At 35.7% G+C, this 18,583-nt stretch overlaps 1 protein-coding gene across 4 annotated transcripts in view; it reads right to left on the reverse strand.

Moving 5' to 3' along the window:
* Nucleotides 1-18,583, reverse strand: part of PANK3 (pantothenate kinase 3) — a 21,724-nt gene continuing 3,141 nt past the window's right edge. For 3 of the 4 annotated variants that reach the window (XM_022595146.2, XM_089909650.1, XM_089909649.1), the window contains 6 exons: nt 15,704-16,056; nt 12,829-13,082; nt 11,152-11,328; nt 9,796-9,919; nt 7,526-7,651; nt 1-6,071 (listed from right to left, as the gene is read on the reverse strand). In XM_022595146.2, the coding sequence (XP_022450854.1) occupies nt 6,021-6,071; nt 7,526-7,651; nt 9,796-9,919; nt 11,152-11,328; nt 12,829-13,082; nt 15,704-16,056 (1,085 nt within the window). In that variant the 3' untranslated portion in view covers nt 1-6,020. The remainder of the gene's footprint in view (nt 6,072-7,525; nt 7,652-9,795; nt 9,920-11,151; nt 11,329-12,828; nt 13,083-15,703; nt 16,057-18,583) is intronic. The other variant, XM_089909651.1, reaches the window with a different exon arrangement.

The following is an 18,583-nucleotide window of genomic DNA, read 5'->3' on the forward strand; positions in this document are numbered from 1 at the left end:
AACAACTTAACAGAATTTATTTGCAAAGTAGGAAATAAAAATCATGATTTTAACATTTATTTAGAATATGAACAAAACTAGAAAAAGTTAAAACTACAGAAAAGGTAGAGAGTACTGAAGTTGGCTCAGTGGCCATATAATACAAACAAGCAAAACCCAAGTTTCTTTCATGCAAATAAGCCTTAAGGAAAAGAGAACAGGAATGTTTATAGAACAGACCACAAGTATTTTAAAAATTTACATAAGAAACTGTACATAAATGAAAAATAAATTAGACAATTTACAAGAAATGTTTTATAGGTTATAATAGGCTATAACTTAGTTTATTATGAATAAAATTTGTAGCACATCATACATTTTTACATCACAGGTTCAGTGTTAGAATAATTCCAACATGACAGAGCTCAGACTTGGCAAGAACAATGCAATAGATAGAATAAGGCAACTTAAACGGAAATGGCTTGTATAAGTAAAATTAACACAAACATTTTCTAGGTATGATTTGATCTGTAACTGGGAAGAATTAAGACAAATGCCACTCAATTTCAGTTAAAAAGTCAAAGCTTCACTGTAGTTCAAATAAAAAGTCAAAGCACACAATGTATTAAAAAAATGATAAAACCATCTTAACCTGACTTACATCCATGTTCCATTAATCGTATTTAGGACAAGGAGACCAGAATATTAATGTTAGGTCTATAAAGTTATCTTTTGTTTCTAAATGTAAACTAAAAAGGGCACCTCAGAAAAAAAGTGGCAGATTTCAAAATGGCTTAATACTCGTGACAACTATCAACTGTGCCAGGTATGAGATCCGTATGATTCAGAGACACAACGTAAAGCTAAAATGATCTCAAACTAGCTGCATTATTTATGTATATTTTACCAATTATACAAAACTGAAATGTTTTCTTTGAGAGCTACTGGAACTGTAGGTACTGCAATGTATGAAAGATGTTGAGAAATAGAAAAAAAAATCAGCACTATCTTAGACTTGAAATTTAGTTGCACATTTGTACAATTCAAAACCTTGGATTTTAACTTTATTCACTCCTTTGAAAAATACATTCCTCATTAGTTCTTTTAAACACAAAATTACTGGCCGCTACAGCAAAAAGACTGAAAATCTAAAAAGAGAAACTAGTCTTTTGACTACACAAAGAGCCAGAATGTAAAGATTCTGGTTTTTTTCTTAAGGAAAAAGAAAACTGATTTCCTCTCAAACACATCATTCGGTACCAACTGTAGTACCTGAAGTCCCAACATCAACTCACTGCTACATTTATTAAGCTGGAAGTATCAGACGCATGTACAATCGGATTATTCTCAGGCAATCCTAAGGATAAAGGTATTTTAGGTCTTTACCATACTTGATGTAGATGACTACAATTCATGATATTTCAACTCACTTAGAGATAATTAAAATTGTGTTTTATAAATCCCACTATGAATTGTGTTTGACAAAGGCAATAATTCTAGGAGGGGTTTATCCCACATCTATCCCAACTCACAATGATCAGAAATAAGAAACAGCTTAAAGAAAAGGGCTATTAAAAACATCCCAAATATATCTAACATTCAAACATCCATAAATTTAGTGGTATGTTTCTTTTTGTACAATGGAAAAGTTATAATGCCCATATAATTTTGAAGTTATAGCACAATAAAAATTCCAGATAGCTTTACAGATTAAAGCGCGCGCACACACACACACACACACCCTTCATATTACTTTAAGGTATATCTACTACTTGGCCATTACAGGCAATAACAAAACATTATGAGAGAATAACTAATACCATTCTATGGTAAGAATCCAAAAGCTAGTACCTCTCAACATATATCAACACAAATAAAATGAACTCTAAAACATGATGCCACATATCTGAACAAATTGTTTCTGTCACTTCAAATGCTGCCATGAATGGAGCAACTAACTATTTTGGGACAGTCTGCTTTTCATGGAACCCCTGTTTTCAATAGGCTATTAAAATACCTCAAAGGAAGAAAAATAATTACTCACTTTTTGGGGTCTTTGCTCATCAGTTACTAGGCTCAGTAGAAATATAAAGCTACGGTCTCAAATACTGAAAACAGGCAGTAATATAGATACAGAACATTACTTTCTGAGATTATCTGATGACAGAAACAAAGTTGGCTGAATTCCTTCTCTATTAGAATAAAACACCCTAAAATAAACAAGCTTATTGGGAAAACAGATCATTGACATTTCATGGCAAATCATGTTAAATAAGGTCAAAGGGTATTGTTACAAAAATGCAGTATGTTTCTAATATTTTGTTTATACATACCACAAAACAATAAGTTAAATGCAAAATAACACATACTCATTTTTCCGGTGATCATCCAGTTTTTACATGGCTTTAGAAGAGAAAAAGTTTCTAAACTACATTCTCAAATGCAACAGACTAAAAAGCATAAAGTGCTCAATAGAGAAAAAACAAAATATTAAAATATGAAACATTTTGCATATAACAAGCAGAGTGGTTATAAAGGACATTTGGAAACTACTGCCTTGCTAAGCTTTCCACCCAAAAACGCGACCTTAGAAATCAAGGCAAGATGCCTTGATTCAAGGCAAGATGGACTGCTCTTAGAAGGCAAGAGTACCGCTGGACATAGAGGAAAACCTTTTCCCTTTGAGCTGCCTCATTTTTCTTACAGAAGTGGACTTTCAGGAACTGGTACTGAGAATACAACAATCGCATCTGCACGCAAAGGTAAAAAACTCAGGAATCTTCACAGTCTAATATTTGGCAAACAATCTGAACCTCTAGAAGGGCTGTCAAGACGCCACGTATATTACTGGCAATAGCGCTAACTTCACCTAAACGAAGAGTCCACCTATTTAAACCAGAGTAGCTGAGCAAGGAACGCCCTTGTCAATAGGCAAGGAAGTCTACTAGTACTTTGTCTTTGGAGAAGTTGGGGTGTAGAATTGAAGGCCATTAGTTCTCAAAGTCTCTCTGGTTAAAAGGCAGTCTTCTGGGGGTACGGATGGTGGTAGTGGTGGTGGAAAGTTCTAGACCTTGTGTTCTTTACCAACCGGCCCCAGCAAACTGATAGTGATCCTTGCATTTGAAAATGTTATTTTTAAAAATGAAAATTAAATCCACCAAGTTATAAACAAGATTCTCCTTGTGTGTACAGAACTCAATGAAGAATTAAAAAGGTTTCTTTTTAGTCCTTTAGAATTGGCTTCTCAAAGTTCAATTAGATAAGGTGTGTGTGTGGGGTTAAGTCTTTGGAATCATCAAATTTACTGCAGCAAAGGAAATATACATTCTGAAGACTGACGAGGATGCTCAGGATGTGTCTTGGGCAACTTTATTAGTATCATTAGAAAAACGATACCTGCTACAATGAGATGGCAGGATGCAATCAATGTAAGATGTTTTTTGGAATGGTCAGAAATACAGTTTGTCTGAATAAAATAAACTAGGCCAAATGAGGTATTTCTTATCCCTCTTTACGTATTTAAAAAATAAGGTTCTCACGTGTTCCCTCTCTAACATTCTTTAAAAAGTCCAGATTCAAATTTAAGTTTTAATGAATACATGATAGTGTTCATTTTTAAGAGCTAGTTCTAGGAACTACACTAATACAGTAACCACTACCCAAACGTGGCTACTGAGAACCTGAAATGTGGTTAAATTGAGTTGTGCTGTAAGTGTAAAATACATACTGATTTTGAAGACTAGGTAGCAACAATCCCCCAACCCAAAAAAAACCCTAAATAACTTTTTATAATGATTACATGTTGAAATGATAACACAGCTATACTGGGTTAAATAGAAATATATAATTTAAATGAATTTCACCTGTTGACTTTTTAAATATGTCTGCTAGAAAACGCAAAATTACATGTTGCTTACGTTTATTTCTATTAGACAGCACTGTTCAAGAACATAAGAGCTCTGAAGCTGACTGGGATTAGAACCAAACCTATTTACCACTCTATGCTTATTCAAGCATTTTCCTGGGATCATAATAAAAAACTAGAATCTTGGAAGCCTTCATCCCAATTCTGTGTTCTTATTAGAAATACTTATTAGAATTACTCCAGTAATTCTAGATTGTACAAGAGAAAAACCAAGAGCTTTTCTCACAGTGGTGAGATAGTTGCTCACTTTATATGCATTTTAGCAGGTAACTTCAGTTTCAAAAGACAAAAAGTATGAATCGTAGTCCCAAATTAACCAAAGTATTGATCAAATTAACTTGTATATACTTTTACCATTCCATTTCCTTCTTGACGACAGCCCCAAACCTATAACTGCTAACGTTCAGTTTGCCACAGGTATAAAATTTGAAGTTATCATTTAAAAGCAAAACCTTCTTGTACAGATGCCCAATCATGCAATTCTAAAATAAATTAAAAATATAGCTTTTGGCTGAAATATCTAGTCACGAAAATGGAAACATTTAGTAAGAAAATGTTTAAACACTGTAGGTTTTCAAAATGACCACTGAGTGACATGAATTCAAAGTTCTAAATATTCTACATTCTAAAAATTACCTTCACATGCTTTTCCCTCTGAACATAACTACAGGGAGAAATATCTTTATCAAGTACCACCTCTTGAGATTCAATTGAAAATTGTTCTCTACGGAGCAAAACTGTCATGTGAAAAGACAGCATAATACCTCTTCCTGTAATATAAAAGTTTTAAGCTCTTCAAAGTACATCCAGATTTACTGTAATTTAAGGAGGTGAACAGTTTTTCCCAATTTTCCCCGTCTTTCAACTTCCTAAACCATAAGTAACAGTCTCAAAAAACTTTGTTGAACTATTGGACCTCCAAAATGTTACTACCAAAATGAAAGTCTGAAAAAATTTATAACATTATAAAAAATGACTTCAAAATATAGAATAAATTCCAAGGCAAAAGGATTTACAAATTTTGGAACTATAATGCTTTTATTACCAGAATGTACGAAACACTGATCCTTTTATAATTCTGCAATACTGCCTCAGATTCCCAGTTTCAAAACAACTCATCTTTTAAATTTCCATAACATCTGTTTAGAACAAATGATTTTATTTTGTTCACAGTAGAAGACAGTCTTTAGCTTTGATGGTTCAGACCTAATTAAACAGAAATGGCTAACTTTGGGCCTAAGATAAATGTGGTATAGAGAGAAGAGCACAGAACCCTACCAATACACATAAACCATACTCCATTCAAATAGTCCTGGGACCTCACTGAACGGACTTTCAAATAAGTAATTAAGCCTCCAATTAAAAAACATTTTAAAATGTACTATCTGATAAACTCAAAATACAAAAAATGCAGTATCACCAATTATATGCATTTTCTAGGATTCATTTTAAAATTCAGGCTAATGTTTAACAACAGTATTTCAATTAAATTATGGCATTTGAAAAAGGTTACACTTCTGGGGAAAGAGCACATAAACATGATTTTTGGGAGAAGATATGTTTGGAAAACAACAGTAATGAATAATTAATATTGCTTTAACATTTCTAAAATCATATAAAAATGATCATCTTTGATTGCCATTTCAGTAAGTTTCGATACAGGGTATGTTACTGTCCACTCACTAGTAACCAAAACACACATAGAACAGACTTGTAACAAATATTCAGAATCAATTCTTTTCATGAGATAAACATTTCTGAGACTTTAAGATTCATGTTTGAACATACAGTACTGCAATGTTGGCTACATAAAATAAAATAAATAGAAAATATTTTTCAGAGGAAGCTCATTAATCAGAGGCTGTATTGCATTTAAGGATTTAACGCTGGCTATATACAGGAGGGAAAGCATTTCACTTAGAAATACTTCACATTACTGGAGCTCTCTTTTTAATATGGCAACATATAGCAGCTTACCATTCTGATACTTAAAAATCAACAGGAATAGTGCTACTCTTTCATCCTTTGGTTCCCAGTGACAAATAATGCAGTAATAACACCTCTGGTTTTCAGTTCCTCTTGAATGACATTTATTAACAGAGAGAAACTCGATGCTTTAGCTGAAATTTGGCAGCCCAAGAAGTGCACCAACTGCTCCAAAATATCCCTGCATAATTTAAAAGCAATTATTAATGCAGTGCAGCTTCTAAATGAACATGTAATATTAACCACTATTAAGAACACATACTTGTGTATAATCTATTTAAGAACACTGATTCAGAAAGCTACCAATTTGTGTCATCAGTTATTGTAAAAAAAAGTTTTTTTTAAACTGTATTCTCAATATATACAACTTTTTTTTTTTTGTAATTGAATTCCATGTTTAATTGCTCAATATTTCCATCAACAGTCTACGTGAAACAATCTAAGTTTTCTGGTAGTATATATTCTTCATATATTACAAATTTGGGGTTGACCAATAAGTTTGTTCAGGTTTTTCCTTAAGATGTTGCAGAAAAACCTGAACAAACTTTCTGGCCAACCCAATACATATATATGTATATGTTTTTGTATTATAATTGAAGCTAAGCATTTTCTAGTTAATTGTATATACCTTTGAAATACATATTTTTTTATAAAGAGTGGCTGTTAGACACTAAAGCTTCTAGGACTGTTGTTGCAATTCTGGCTCCCCTCCCCTTTCCTGAAGAAAACGCCTTTGGCTCTGCCTGCCATTCCCACAGCAGAGGACACGCCAGGTGGAGCTGCACAAGAGCACACATTCTGACCTCTACAGTGAGAGCAGTGACAATGACACATCATGGAAGCTCATAAGAGCAGAACAAATACTCAGAATCTGTATTATTAAAATGCTTAATAAAATTTTCACTTGACCACAAATAATTCAAGGTAAGTTTACTTAATCCAAAACATTTTGTGAACTGATACTTGCTCCAATCAGAATTTAACTGGATATTGTGATCGAATAGGAAAAAAAAAATCTCAAAGAATAAACTCCGAAACGTTAACAGTGGTTACCACTGGAGGTGGGGGTGAGGCTGTGGTGGGAGGATTAAGGAGATTTTCATTGCTAAATCATATATATTTTTATTGTTCATATTTAACATTTGTTCTCTCAGGGGAGGACAAAAAAAGAAAGAGGGAATTCCCTGGCGGTCCAGTGGTTAGGACTCTGTGCTCTCACTGACAAGGGCCCGGGTTCAACCCCTGGTTGGGGAGCTACTACTAATATCCCACGTGAGGCACAGCCAAAAAACAACAATAAAAAACAAAACAAACAAACAAAAGAAACAAAAGAAAGCAATTTAACAAAACAAACCCACTAAGTACACAAGCAGCCCCATTATTTAATGAGCTCACAGACCTGATACTGCTCTCTCTTTTTCCGAAGAACTGTGAGCTTCTCATCTTAATGGGATGTCTGCCAGGTTACAAAAACGCCCACCCCCTAACTCAAACTGAAGTGAGGGAATCAATATACTATTTACGTAAATCGCAGTTTTATACTTCACTTATAAAGTACCTGGCAAGGAACAATATATGAAACTGCATTTAAAAGCATGCTATTAAAATTCACAAAGCTTTATTTTCATATCATACCTCATGCTCTAGAAACAATGCTTTCAGTTGACCTTTTGACCAATAATCCAGTGCATATGCCAAAAGTTTCATCGAGAGAGTATTGACACGTAAAAAGTTTCCAACAAAGACAACTCTGTTTATTTTCTAAAAGAAAAGAACAAAGAAAATGACTTGAAAAAAGAATTATCAAGTAGATTTTACAATACAATACAGTTTATAAGATCTCTACTTACAAATATAAACAACTACTACCTTTTTTTTAGTGCCTACTACATTCCTGGTATATGCCTTCATAATCCTGAATATTTAAAAATTAGTTTAGGACATGTCACTACACTTGTCAAAACCCATAGAATATACACTAAGAGTGACCCCAAATGTAAACTATGGACTCTGAGTGATGATGTGTCAATGTAGGCTCATCGATTTTACCAAATGTACCAAACTGGTGCTGGATATTGACAGTAGGGGAGGCTGTGCATCTAGGGGGTCAGTGAACTCTGTACCTTCCACTCAATTTTGCTGTGAACCTACAACTGCCCTAAAAAATAACGTCTAATTTAAAAAGAAAAGTTCTGGAAAGACCCTAGTTAAATGATTATAGATAGACTTGTTTTTGAAAATGGCCAATAAGTAATATACATTTAGCAAAGAAAGTAATTTGGAGAAATATCACTGATGAGATAAAAGGAGACAAACCAAGGAAAAGTATTTTAAACGTGTTTAGGATTAAAAACAAGCTGTAAACTTGGTCAGCATTTTGCAGTTTATGCTCAGTAATGACACAGAAACCGTGGACTTTATCTATAGCACTGGAGAGAAAAACTGACTGGGATACTGGCATGCCCACCCAACCCCTAGGGCTTCCAGATGGAGGAACTAATATTCGTTTTGAATCTCCAAAAAACCTATTTCTACTCTCACAATAATGTAAGTACTTCTGAGTATACATTTTTGCACACTGCGTTTGAATAGCGTAAACTATGGCCTTAATTACTGTTAAGTCAATTGGCCAGTGAAAATCTGGACCTACAGGGGTAACAAAAAAGATCCCAGATTACTGTCTGCCCCCTCAAAGTGAAATATTTCCCAAACCTAGGTTAAAATGCCTGCTAGTGGCTCCCTCAACTAACTTACTACACTGTTACTAAGAAACTTAACAGACAGTATTCTAATTTTGAATGTAGAGTAATTCAGAGGATTAATTCGAGTCTCTGCACAGTTGTTCTCTCTGCTGGAGCCTCCCTTTCCCCAAATATCTGCACCCATGATTCTCTCACCTCCATCAAATCTTTGCCTAAGAGTCACATTTTCAACAAAGCCTTCCTTTAACTACACCCAGTTACTCAGTAATCTGTCCTCTGCCACTCTCTGGTCTACTCTCAGTTCTCTTTATCTTCTTTAATTTTCTCCTTTTTAAAAATAGCATTTATCACCTATTACGGAATAATTTACTTGTTTACTACAACACTAGAGTGGCTGTAAGCGCCACAAAGTCAGGGATCTTTGTTTTCTTCACTAATTTATCTCAAGTGCTCAGAACAATACCTGGCACATGGTACTCTGTAAATATTTACTCAATGAATAAACGAATGAGTGAACAAATGAAGAATTCCTTTAAAAAGTAAAATTCCCAACATATTTATAAAGTATTTGATATTTATAAAAATTAAATGGGCAAATACCTCTATTACACAAAGGCAAAACTGTATATACAGTCTTCTTCAAATAAAAATAACCCAATTATGAGGTAAATCTAGCAGTACATGCTTTTTATAAGTATACATCATTCAAATTTCATGTGAAGAACGGTCTCAGTGCCTTCATAGCCCTGTACAATGCTGCTTGATCCATATGCAACAAGGCAGCACTGTAAAGAAGCCGAGGGCAGTAAGAAAACTTCCAAGTACTTAACTAATCAAAGGTAACACTAGCAGGAAAAAAATACCCACCCACTTTCAATAGTAAGTTACCTCAAAACATCTTGTTGTTTAGATAGAATTTTTGTTTGACAACTTAAAGATATTTAGGTTGTATATTTCTGAAAAGGTTTCTGGATAAATATGAAATGTAAATTATCTTTGTCCTATTTCCAGTTTGAATTATCTGCTACTTTCTTTAAAGGCAGTATCACAATTGGATAGGTAACATATATTAATGAATCTTGGGATTTAATGGATTAAGAGATCTCGATCCTATGAGGCCTCCTTAAGGAATACGAAGAAGCCTGCTACATGTACATAAAACTCCAACTCACATTTTTCATATAATTAAACAATTTTTTTTACCTCATTAACAGCACACATTCGTGCCACAGAACCAATGTTATTGGTGATAGTAACTAATGTAGCTCTTGCTAGATCTTCTTTACTAACAGATTCTCGCTTCTCCTTATAAATCATATTCCCAAAACTGCAGAGAAATGAAAAACAAAATCAAATCTGCTGATAACAAACAACATTTCATACATTTTGAGAATACAGCCTACAGATAAATCTACACATGTATAAAATAAGGTATACATGTACAAGGTTACTTCCTGACCCAATGAACTGCACGTAGGAAAATACTGGGAACACCCAAACATCTATCAAACTATAATACATTCATACAATGAAATACCATGAAGCTGTTAATAAAAAAAGGGGGGGGGGAGAAAGGAAGGAGGGAGGGAGGAAAGGAAGGAAAAAGAGGAAGACAGAGGGTAGGGAGGGAAAGGATGAGGGAAGGAAGAGGGGGAAAAGAGGGGGGGGGGCAGGCAAACAGACTAGGATATACTGCTGTTGTAGACTATACAGTCCTCCCTCTTATCCATGGGGGATTGGTTCCAGGACCTTCCTTGGACACCAAAATCTCTAGATGCTCAGGTCCCTTGTATAAAATGATGTAGTATTTGCATATAACCTAGGTATATACTTTAAATCATCTCCAGATTACTTAATAACACTTAATACAATGTAAATACTATGTAAATAGTTGCCTGTGTGCGGCAAATTCAAGTTTTGCTTTTTGCAACTTTCTAGAATTATTATTTTTCCAAATATTTTCAATCCAAGGATGGTTGACTCTGTAGATGCGGAACCATGGGTAAGGAGACCCGACTGTATACGGTATACTATATAATGGTATATAAATGTTACCTTCTAAAAGTTACCTTCTGTAAGGGGAGGATAAGGATATTTATTTGTATTTGTATAGAGAAACACTGGAAGGATACTCAAGAACTAATAAAAACAGTTTCCTATAGTGCATTCAGGGGAGACTTCTTGATGTATATTTAATTTTAAAACGACAACAATGTTCAAAACTTAGAACTAAACTGGGTAAGAGGAAGCCCCTTACAACTTCCTGATACACTGCTTTCTAAAAACTAAGCAGGCTTCCCTGGTGGCGCAGTGGTTGAGAGTCCGCCTGCCAATGCAGGGGACACGGGTTCGTGCCCCGGTCCGGTAAGATCCCACATGCCGCGGAGCGGCTGGGCCCGTGAGCCATGGCCGCTGAGCCTGTGCGTCCGGAGCCTGTGCTCCGCAACGGGAGAGGCCACAACAGTGAGAGGCCTGCGTACCGCAAGAAAAAAACAAAAAAAACAAAACCCAAAAAACCTAAATAAGCAACTTTAATTACAATGTAAATGTTAAACTTACCTAGATGCTACAGCCCAACCAGGCAGACCAAATCTTTCATAATCTCCTCCGTAAATATCACGGACCAGCTTGTCAGCTTGGGTGCTGTCACCTTTGGATGCCATTTCAAGAGCCTCTTCAAAACTTTCACAGCCAGTCAATAAACTACATAAACCAAGAAAGGTACCCCCTCCAAGGCTAAAGAAAATAAAGAAACTTGGTAAGTTGCATTTACACACTGTATTCTTTCTCCAAAGTAAAAGGATGGAGCACTCATTTATTCAATAAACACATGGATAGATATTGCTAAACCTAAGAAAAGCACATAGCAAAACCAAATTTGTCAAATCAAAGAATAAACCAAAGGAAAAAAAATGTCATCGTGTAAACAACATGACACAGAAGACCTTTTATATCTTCTAGTATCTTCACCTGATACCTTAACACTTTGTAATTGCTAAAAATAAATGTTTTTGTGTGCATGAAAAAGGAGTGCTAAAAGTTAATACTGTACAAATTAAAAGGAGAAAAATTGTAATTCTAAATGGTTTCCAGGAAATAATTTTGTGAAAGGCCTATTTACTTAGCCTGATAAGGCTGAAATCAACTCAGTGTGATACATTAACATTTACATGACTCCAATATGAATACAGTGAGGACATTTATGTCAGGTTGGTCATCATGTTAAAGACAGAAATTAACTTGGTTCTATTATTCTTTTGGATATGCTCACAAAATGAAATTATGCCACTCTAGCCCCTAAAATCAAAACCTTTGCTCCCTAGTCTCACCTAAATTTCTAACAGGTTCTATTCCTGAATCACTGTTGGAATTTAGTTAATAGACTGAATTTCTGTCTTTTTGAGTTGATTGAAGTAGGTAGTACTTCCCTGTAATTCTTTGGCATAGAGTTTCAACGGAGGTAGACTTTTCAGCCACCACAGAAATAAAATACTAATTAAATTTAAGTATTATTCAAATAGGAGTACTACATTAAAATTAAAATGAGTTTTTTTCAGGACTTCCCTGGCAGTCCAATGGTTAAGAGTCTGTGCTCCCAACACAGGGAGCACAGGTTTGATCCCTGATTTGGGAACTAAGATCCCATATGCTGCAGAGCGTGGCCAGAGTTTTTCTCACAAATCAATCTAATTTAAAGCATCCTAAAATCTTTCTTCCTCAATAAAGTAAATAGGAGCCTCCAGCTTCCTTAAAAGGTGATAAAGTACATATTGGAATCATAAGGAAAAATTTTAAATCTCATTTCACATTCATATTCCAGGTATTAAAGAAAAGAGTTCATGTTAAATTCATCCTATATGAATTTATTACAATGTTGCCAAATACTCCACTTAAATGTGAATCAAATAAGAATGTTTCAAGCTTTAGGCTTAAATATATCTATATAAAAATGAGAAAAATGCTTTGGAAAATTAAAATGTTATTGGAATCATTCCAGCTAAAAATTCCCTCTTTTCATTATGGAAATTTTGATGCCAAACGATGCTAACCAAATATAAACATTTAATGATTTTAGTTTGAGTCTACACACATGCCTTATAAAAAAGTATTATCTGCAACACTTTAACTTATACTTACACATCTACATTTTTAGCTGTTGCACAATACACATTAGATTTCACAATTTCTGTGTAGAAAACAATATGAATGTTGCCTTAGGAACAAAAAGGTTACTACCTTGTCCCAGTTACTCGTTTATAGTTGTCCTTGGAATGGACTGCTAAAATACTGACTCCCGAACCAATGTTTACTACCAGAAGTGGATAGGGATCATCCAGGTTGAAAGGCATCTTTTGGCATCTCTCAGGTTCTGAGGCATTAGCAAAATAATAGCACTCTGCTTGTCCATTGAAACTGACAGAATCTATATACAGCAAGCCCTTTACAAGGCAGTCAAGTTCATCCAGTTTGTGCAGGTGGAGGTTTCCAATCTGTAAAAAAACACCAAAGCGAGTTTTATAAAGTGAACAAAGGAACGCATTCAAAATACTTGACTCGACTATACCATGTAATTTCCATGTACTTTACAAAACTTCAAAATCATTTACAACCCACACGTTTTCACTTGTTTTCTTTTGTGTCAAAATCTATTAGGGACTTCATTTAGTCCTGTGGTTCTCAGTGGTGGTGGTATTACTTCTAGAGGCGTTTTGGAAATCTGTGGGGACTTTTTAGTTTTCACAAAGATGGGGAGGAGGAGAGAATCAAACTAACATTTACTAGGCAGAGACTCGGGGTGCCAGACATCCGCAATGGGTGTGGCAGTTATGCAAAAAAAAGAGTTAACCCTTCCCTGTATTACCTTTGAACATTACGACAGACATTTTTGTAGGCAGCAGTAGGAAAATTCATTTATAATTATCTGAGCCTATGTAAACAGGAAGTATTTTATCTATATGTGTATAGACACAAGGTATTCTTTTTTTTTTTTTTTGGGGTACACGGGCCTCTCACTGTTGTGGCCTCTCCCCTTGCAGAGCACAGGCTTGGGACACGCAGGCTCAGTGGCCATGGCTCACGGGCCCAGCCGCTCCGCGGCATGTGGGATCTTCCCGGACCGAGGCACGAACCCGTGTCCCCTGCATCGGCAGGTGGACTCTCAACCACTGCGCCACCAAGGAAGCCCGACACAAGGTATTCTTTACGTGGTTTTAATACATACTAAATTTGCTAGAAACGCAACCACCACATAAAGTGAGGAAGTGTTGTACTTTTTACTGTTTGGAACTTTACCTTGTGTTGTTTAGCATCTTCGAAAGTTATGTCACAACAGCAATACCACTTATGGTATTTGATTCTCCAATAAAACATACCTTATCAATCTTAGCATTTGTGGCTTTAGAAATTAAGTTCAATCTATGTACATACAAGCATCTAATCTGACTACTTCATTATGCCCTCTTGTGTGATCATACCAGAGAATCTACCTACTGATATATAAATACCTTAATTTCCTGTCTTTATATTATAGTTTGGGTACTAATGTGAAATTATTAAATTCATTTCAGGTTAGTAAAGAGTATATTATAAAATATTTACTATAAAAGATCTCAGCTTAGATAAGCTTTTCAATTCTCTAAGGACTTATTAGGTATCACTCCCCCTTGTGTTCCCATGGCATCTCTTTTCATAGCAATAGTATTAATTATAATGCATTGTACTTCTTAATTATAATGCACTGAACTTATAGTTCACTTAAATGTGTGGTCTAGGATACTGCATTCTTTGAGAGCTAAGTCTGTGTCTTATTCCTAGCTGACTTCTCAGTGCCTAGCACAATACCTAACACAAACTAAATGTTCAAATATTAGCTCAATAAATGATTGAGCACCAACAAAAACAAATACTATAAAACTTCGTCACTAGAAAATATCAATACTTCTTAAAAAAAACTTAGAACTCCGTAATTTGAATACCAGTGTCTCCAAACAATGGCCAGGTGAGAGCTGGCTTCAAGGACACTGCTTTTGGCAAACACTAAATATCACGCATCCAAAAAAACTGGTTTCGAATTTATGGTCAGATTACTCAATAAACTGAATACAAATCAGTATTACTCATCATAAAATTTTTTAATAAAAACTACCCCAAATTACAAGGTATTCACTTCAGTGAGCCATATAAGTGATCGCTTATGTTCTAGATTTTCTTATGTGAATCTGAGAAACTAAATGGTCCACATGCATATTTTCAAGAAAAACAAATTGCAGTAAATCCAAGTATAAACTTTTTTTTTTTTTTTTTGCGGTTCGCGGGCCTCTCACTGTTGTGGCCTCCCCCGTTGCGGAGCACAGGCTCTGGACGCGCAGGCTCAGCGGCCATGGCTCACGGGCCTAGCCGCTCCGCGGCATGTGGGATCCTCCTGGACTGGGGCACGAACCCATGTCCCCTGCATCAGCAGGCGGACTCTCAACCACTGTGCCACCAGGGAAACCCTAAACTTTTAAATCTTTATTCTAATGGGAAGGACTGGACACTTGGCAAACCCCTACTAGCACAGAAATCGACGCTTACATAATCCGCCTGCCACATCCAAATGACCCCCTTCAAGACAGAAACATGGCAGGGTCGATGGTATAAAATCCAAGAAAAAAAAGGGCTAATAGGGACTTTCATTCAGGTGTCTATTAATCAAAAGATACAGGTTTCAGTTAGGGTTTGGGAAGATGGTGGCCTTAGGAGAGATGACTGGATAATACTCAAAAAAACAAGCAAACACAGGATAATAATAGTGCAAATATTTCAAGCCCCATTTATATCTGGCTTTGCACACTGCCAAATTCACTGAAGTCTGCTTTTACTGTAGCTTTGTAGCAGTTCCTAAACTTAGCAGGTTTTACTCCATATTATGTACGACAGGCCCAACTCTGGCCAGTTTTTACTCATTGTATAAAGATGTTTAAATGCTCCAATCAAAAGTAAGTCATGCATACTTCCCCTGTATCAGCAGGGGGAACTAGTCTAAGAAACATTATCAGACAGAAAACGAGCCTCATACTTTAAAAACTGAAGAGAATGGGTACCGATTTTTGCCTGTGAGCGAAATACCTACTGTGCGAAAATCTTTTTCAAACTTGTAAGCACCACCTCCTGTAGCACATAGCACCGTGTGTAATGTTGAGAAGTTTTTATCTCTTCCCATTTGGATAAAAGTAGGCAGGTCCTGGGTTGGAAATCTGATAAAGTGCAAGTTCCCTCTCCGGCCAAAAAGTGTTAAATCTTTCAGTTCAAGGTGTACATCCCGAATACCAGTGGATCCATAGGCTACATTAGAAGTCAGATATTTCCGGATACTTTTTAAGCTCTCAACTTCTTCTTGTTCTTCCTCTGCTGTGATATCGATAGGTTCAAAATATGAGAGCTTTACCAGAGTTCCCCCGATGTCCATGCCAAACCATGGAAAAGCTATGGATAAAAAATAAATAAAAATATATATCCTGATTTTAGAAATGCAAATTAGGACCTAGTTAATTAGCCACAAGCTTCATTTACCCTGAATCATGCATTCAGTCAATAATACTTTTGAGGTAAGACAAATCTATGTGAAACTCACCCTTTTCCCTTCAAAGTGTTATTCTGTGTATTTTCTCAAAACCCGTAACTCGGCATGCCTGCGGCTGGACCAGGGCCTTTTAATTCCTGGTCTGGTAGGCATTCCTTTTCATTTATTACATATTTATCATGTGCCCCAGGAGATTAGGAAAAATTTGGACCAATTTGGTTTTAATAATAGGTCATCACCTACGGCTTGAAAATGTTTCTAAGATTTTAATGTAATAAAATTGGCCTATAATCACTTCAAGTAACCCAAGGGAAAAGTACCTCCTTAAAAAGAACATATTTTCTTTGCTCATTAAACTTACTAGGCTTCTTTAGTGCATCTGGTTAATAAAATTAGCTGTTGATAACGCTGAAAGTAAATCTACTTGGAAACAGGCACATTTGGGGAGGTAGCATCATCTGGGTTTGGGACTTGGTGCTCTCTCACTAACTGGGCTATATGACATAGGAAAAGCCATTAACCTCTCAAATCTTAGTTTCCTTAAGGTCTGTTTCTATTCTCTGGGATCTTAATCATTATGATAGAGACTCAAAAATAATTTAATACTTAAGATACATAGATTACGAAATGCCTAACAACATGTATTTAACAGTTTATTATGTATAAGTTGTCAAGGAAATTTAGTTCCCTTTGTTTCTTATATATTGATATTTTACTTATTTGATATGTGTGTACCATTAGAAACCGGAAACATACGATTCAACGAGAAAAGATTCGGTACATTTCTCTATACAGGCACAATGCTTTTGTCACCTATAGATTTGTATAAACAACTAAGATGCTGAAGAAACTAAATTTTCTCAATTTTGTTGGGTAGCTAGCAATGGAGGCCATCTTAAATAAGTAAAACACTTTTATTGATATATATATTTTTTGGCCACGCCCCGAGGCTTGTGGGATCTTAGTTCCCTGAACTAGCGCCCTGCGCCCTGGGAGTGAAAGCGGGGGCTGCAAGGGAATTCCCAGTAACACACTTTTAAAATAAAGGAGAGGCCATTCAAGACTCACCTCACATCTAGCCTGTTAGATACGTCTATGTCTGTTCTCTTAGGGGTATCTGCTCTAAAAGGAAGAGTAACTGGAGATGCTATACTGCAGACCATGAACGTCTTGGTTACCTTAATATCCAAACTAGAACATTATAGGTCCCTTCTTTTGCACAGAGATCCTTTCAACTCGGCTGAGTTCTGGAATTCATTTCCTTATGCCAGAGAAATAATCACCATTCAAAAAGTATGGGGGAGGCAACAAGAACACAGAAGACACGTGTTCTTAATTACGATCCACTCCTTTGATTTAGCAAGTGATCTAATTTCCAGTGCATTAAAGCAAATACTTATGCTTGTTATTTTGTCACTAAAATGAGAAGGGGAGGGGGCACAACACTCAAACTTTATTGATTTGTGATGGAAGTACAAAGTTATTAAGGACAACCAGAGGCCCACTAATACTTCCATGAGGTAAGAAAAATACCACTTTCCAAAGAAATCAGGCAAATATCTAAATCTATAGCTTTGCTGCTTCTGGCCAAGGGACAGGTTAAAAGTAGGTCACCAGTGCGTAAGCATCCTACTTCTTGCATACAGCCTAAACATTTCTCATTCTCTCAAGAATAAAACTCTCCACTGTCAAGGTGAAAAAAATGAACCAAAAATACATTTAAAGAACAAAACATACCTTCCATAAATATAAATAAGTACTTTGATGATGGCAAATAAACATTACCTTCTACAGACTTTGAGCATTTCCTAGAATCTCTCATGATGTTTACGTGGCCTTCCAAAAAAATAGTAGCTCCTATTCTATTTCTCACCAGAGCCTAAAAGAACTGCCATTAGTTCCCCATAAGTAACAAAAATATCCAGAACCAGCATAAGCAGAGTGCTACCAAGAAATTACCTTTCCTACCAGGTAGATTAGGTGTGCAAAAGGAGAAACCCACATGCCTGATCACCTCTTTAGCCACAGGGCAGACTGTTAATTTCTAACAAACTGCATTATAAAAGTTTGGTGTCTTGTTAAGTGTTGGTAAGAGGTAGCGGAGAAGCTTTAAGGAGCTATTTAATTGCTATTGGCCCCATGCAGATTTTAGCCCAAAGGGATCCTATGCCAAACTAGAATTTAATTGTTCTTGAGCAGAAAGAGAAACCAAATGCTGAAAATGTTCAGAAACATTGGTGGATTATTTTAAGGAACAGAATTCTAAAATGAGCATGTGCAATGGTCAATTCCAGATACTGTTCAAGTTCCCGAATAAAAGACAGTTCACTTTTCCCAATAATCATTCCGAATAAAAATGTTGTTTTAAAACAGACTAAGAAAATAAACCATACTCACACCTTCAGTATTATAATTCCTCAGAAGTGCACC

The sequence above is a fragment of the Delphinapterus leucas genome, chromosome 3 (assembly GCF_059928025.1).
Source record: "Delphinapterus leucas isolate spDelLeu-1000000601 "Yukka" chromosome 3, BTC_Dleu_Yukka2, whole genome shotgun sequence".
Lineage (NCBI taxonomy): Eukaryota > Metazoa > Chordata > Mammalia > Artiodactyla > Monodontidae > Delphinapterus > Delphinapterus leucas.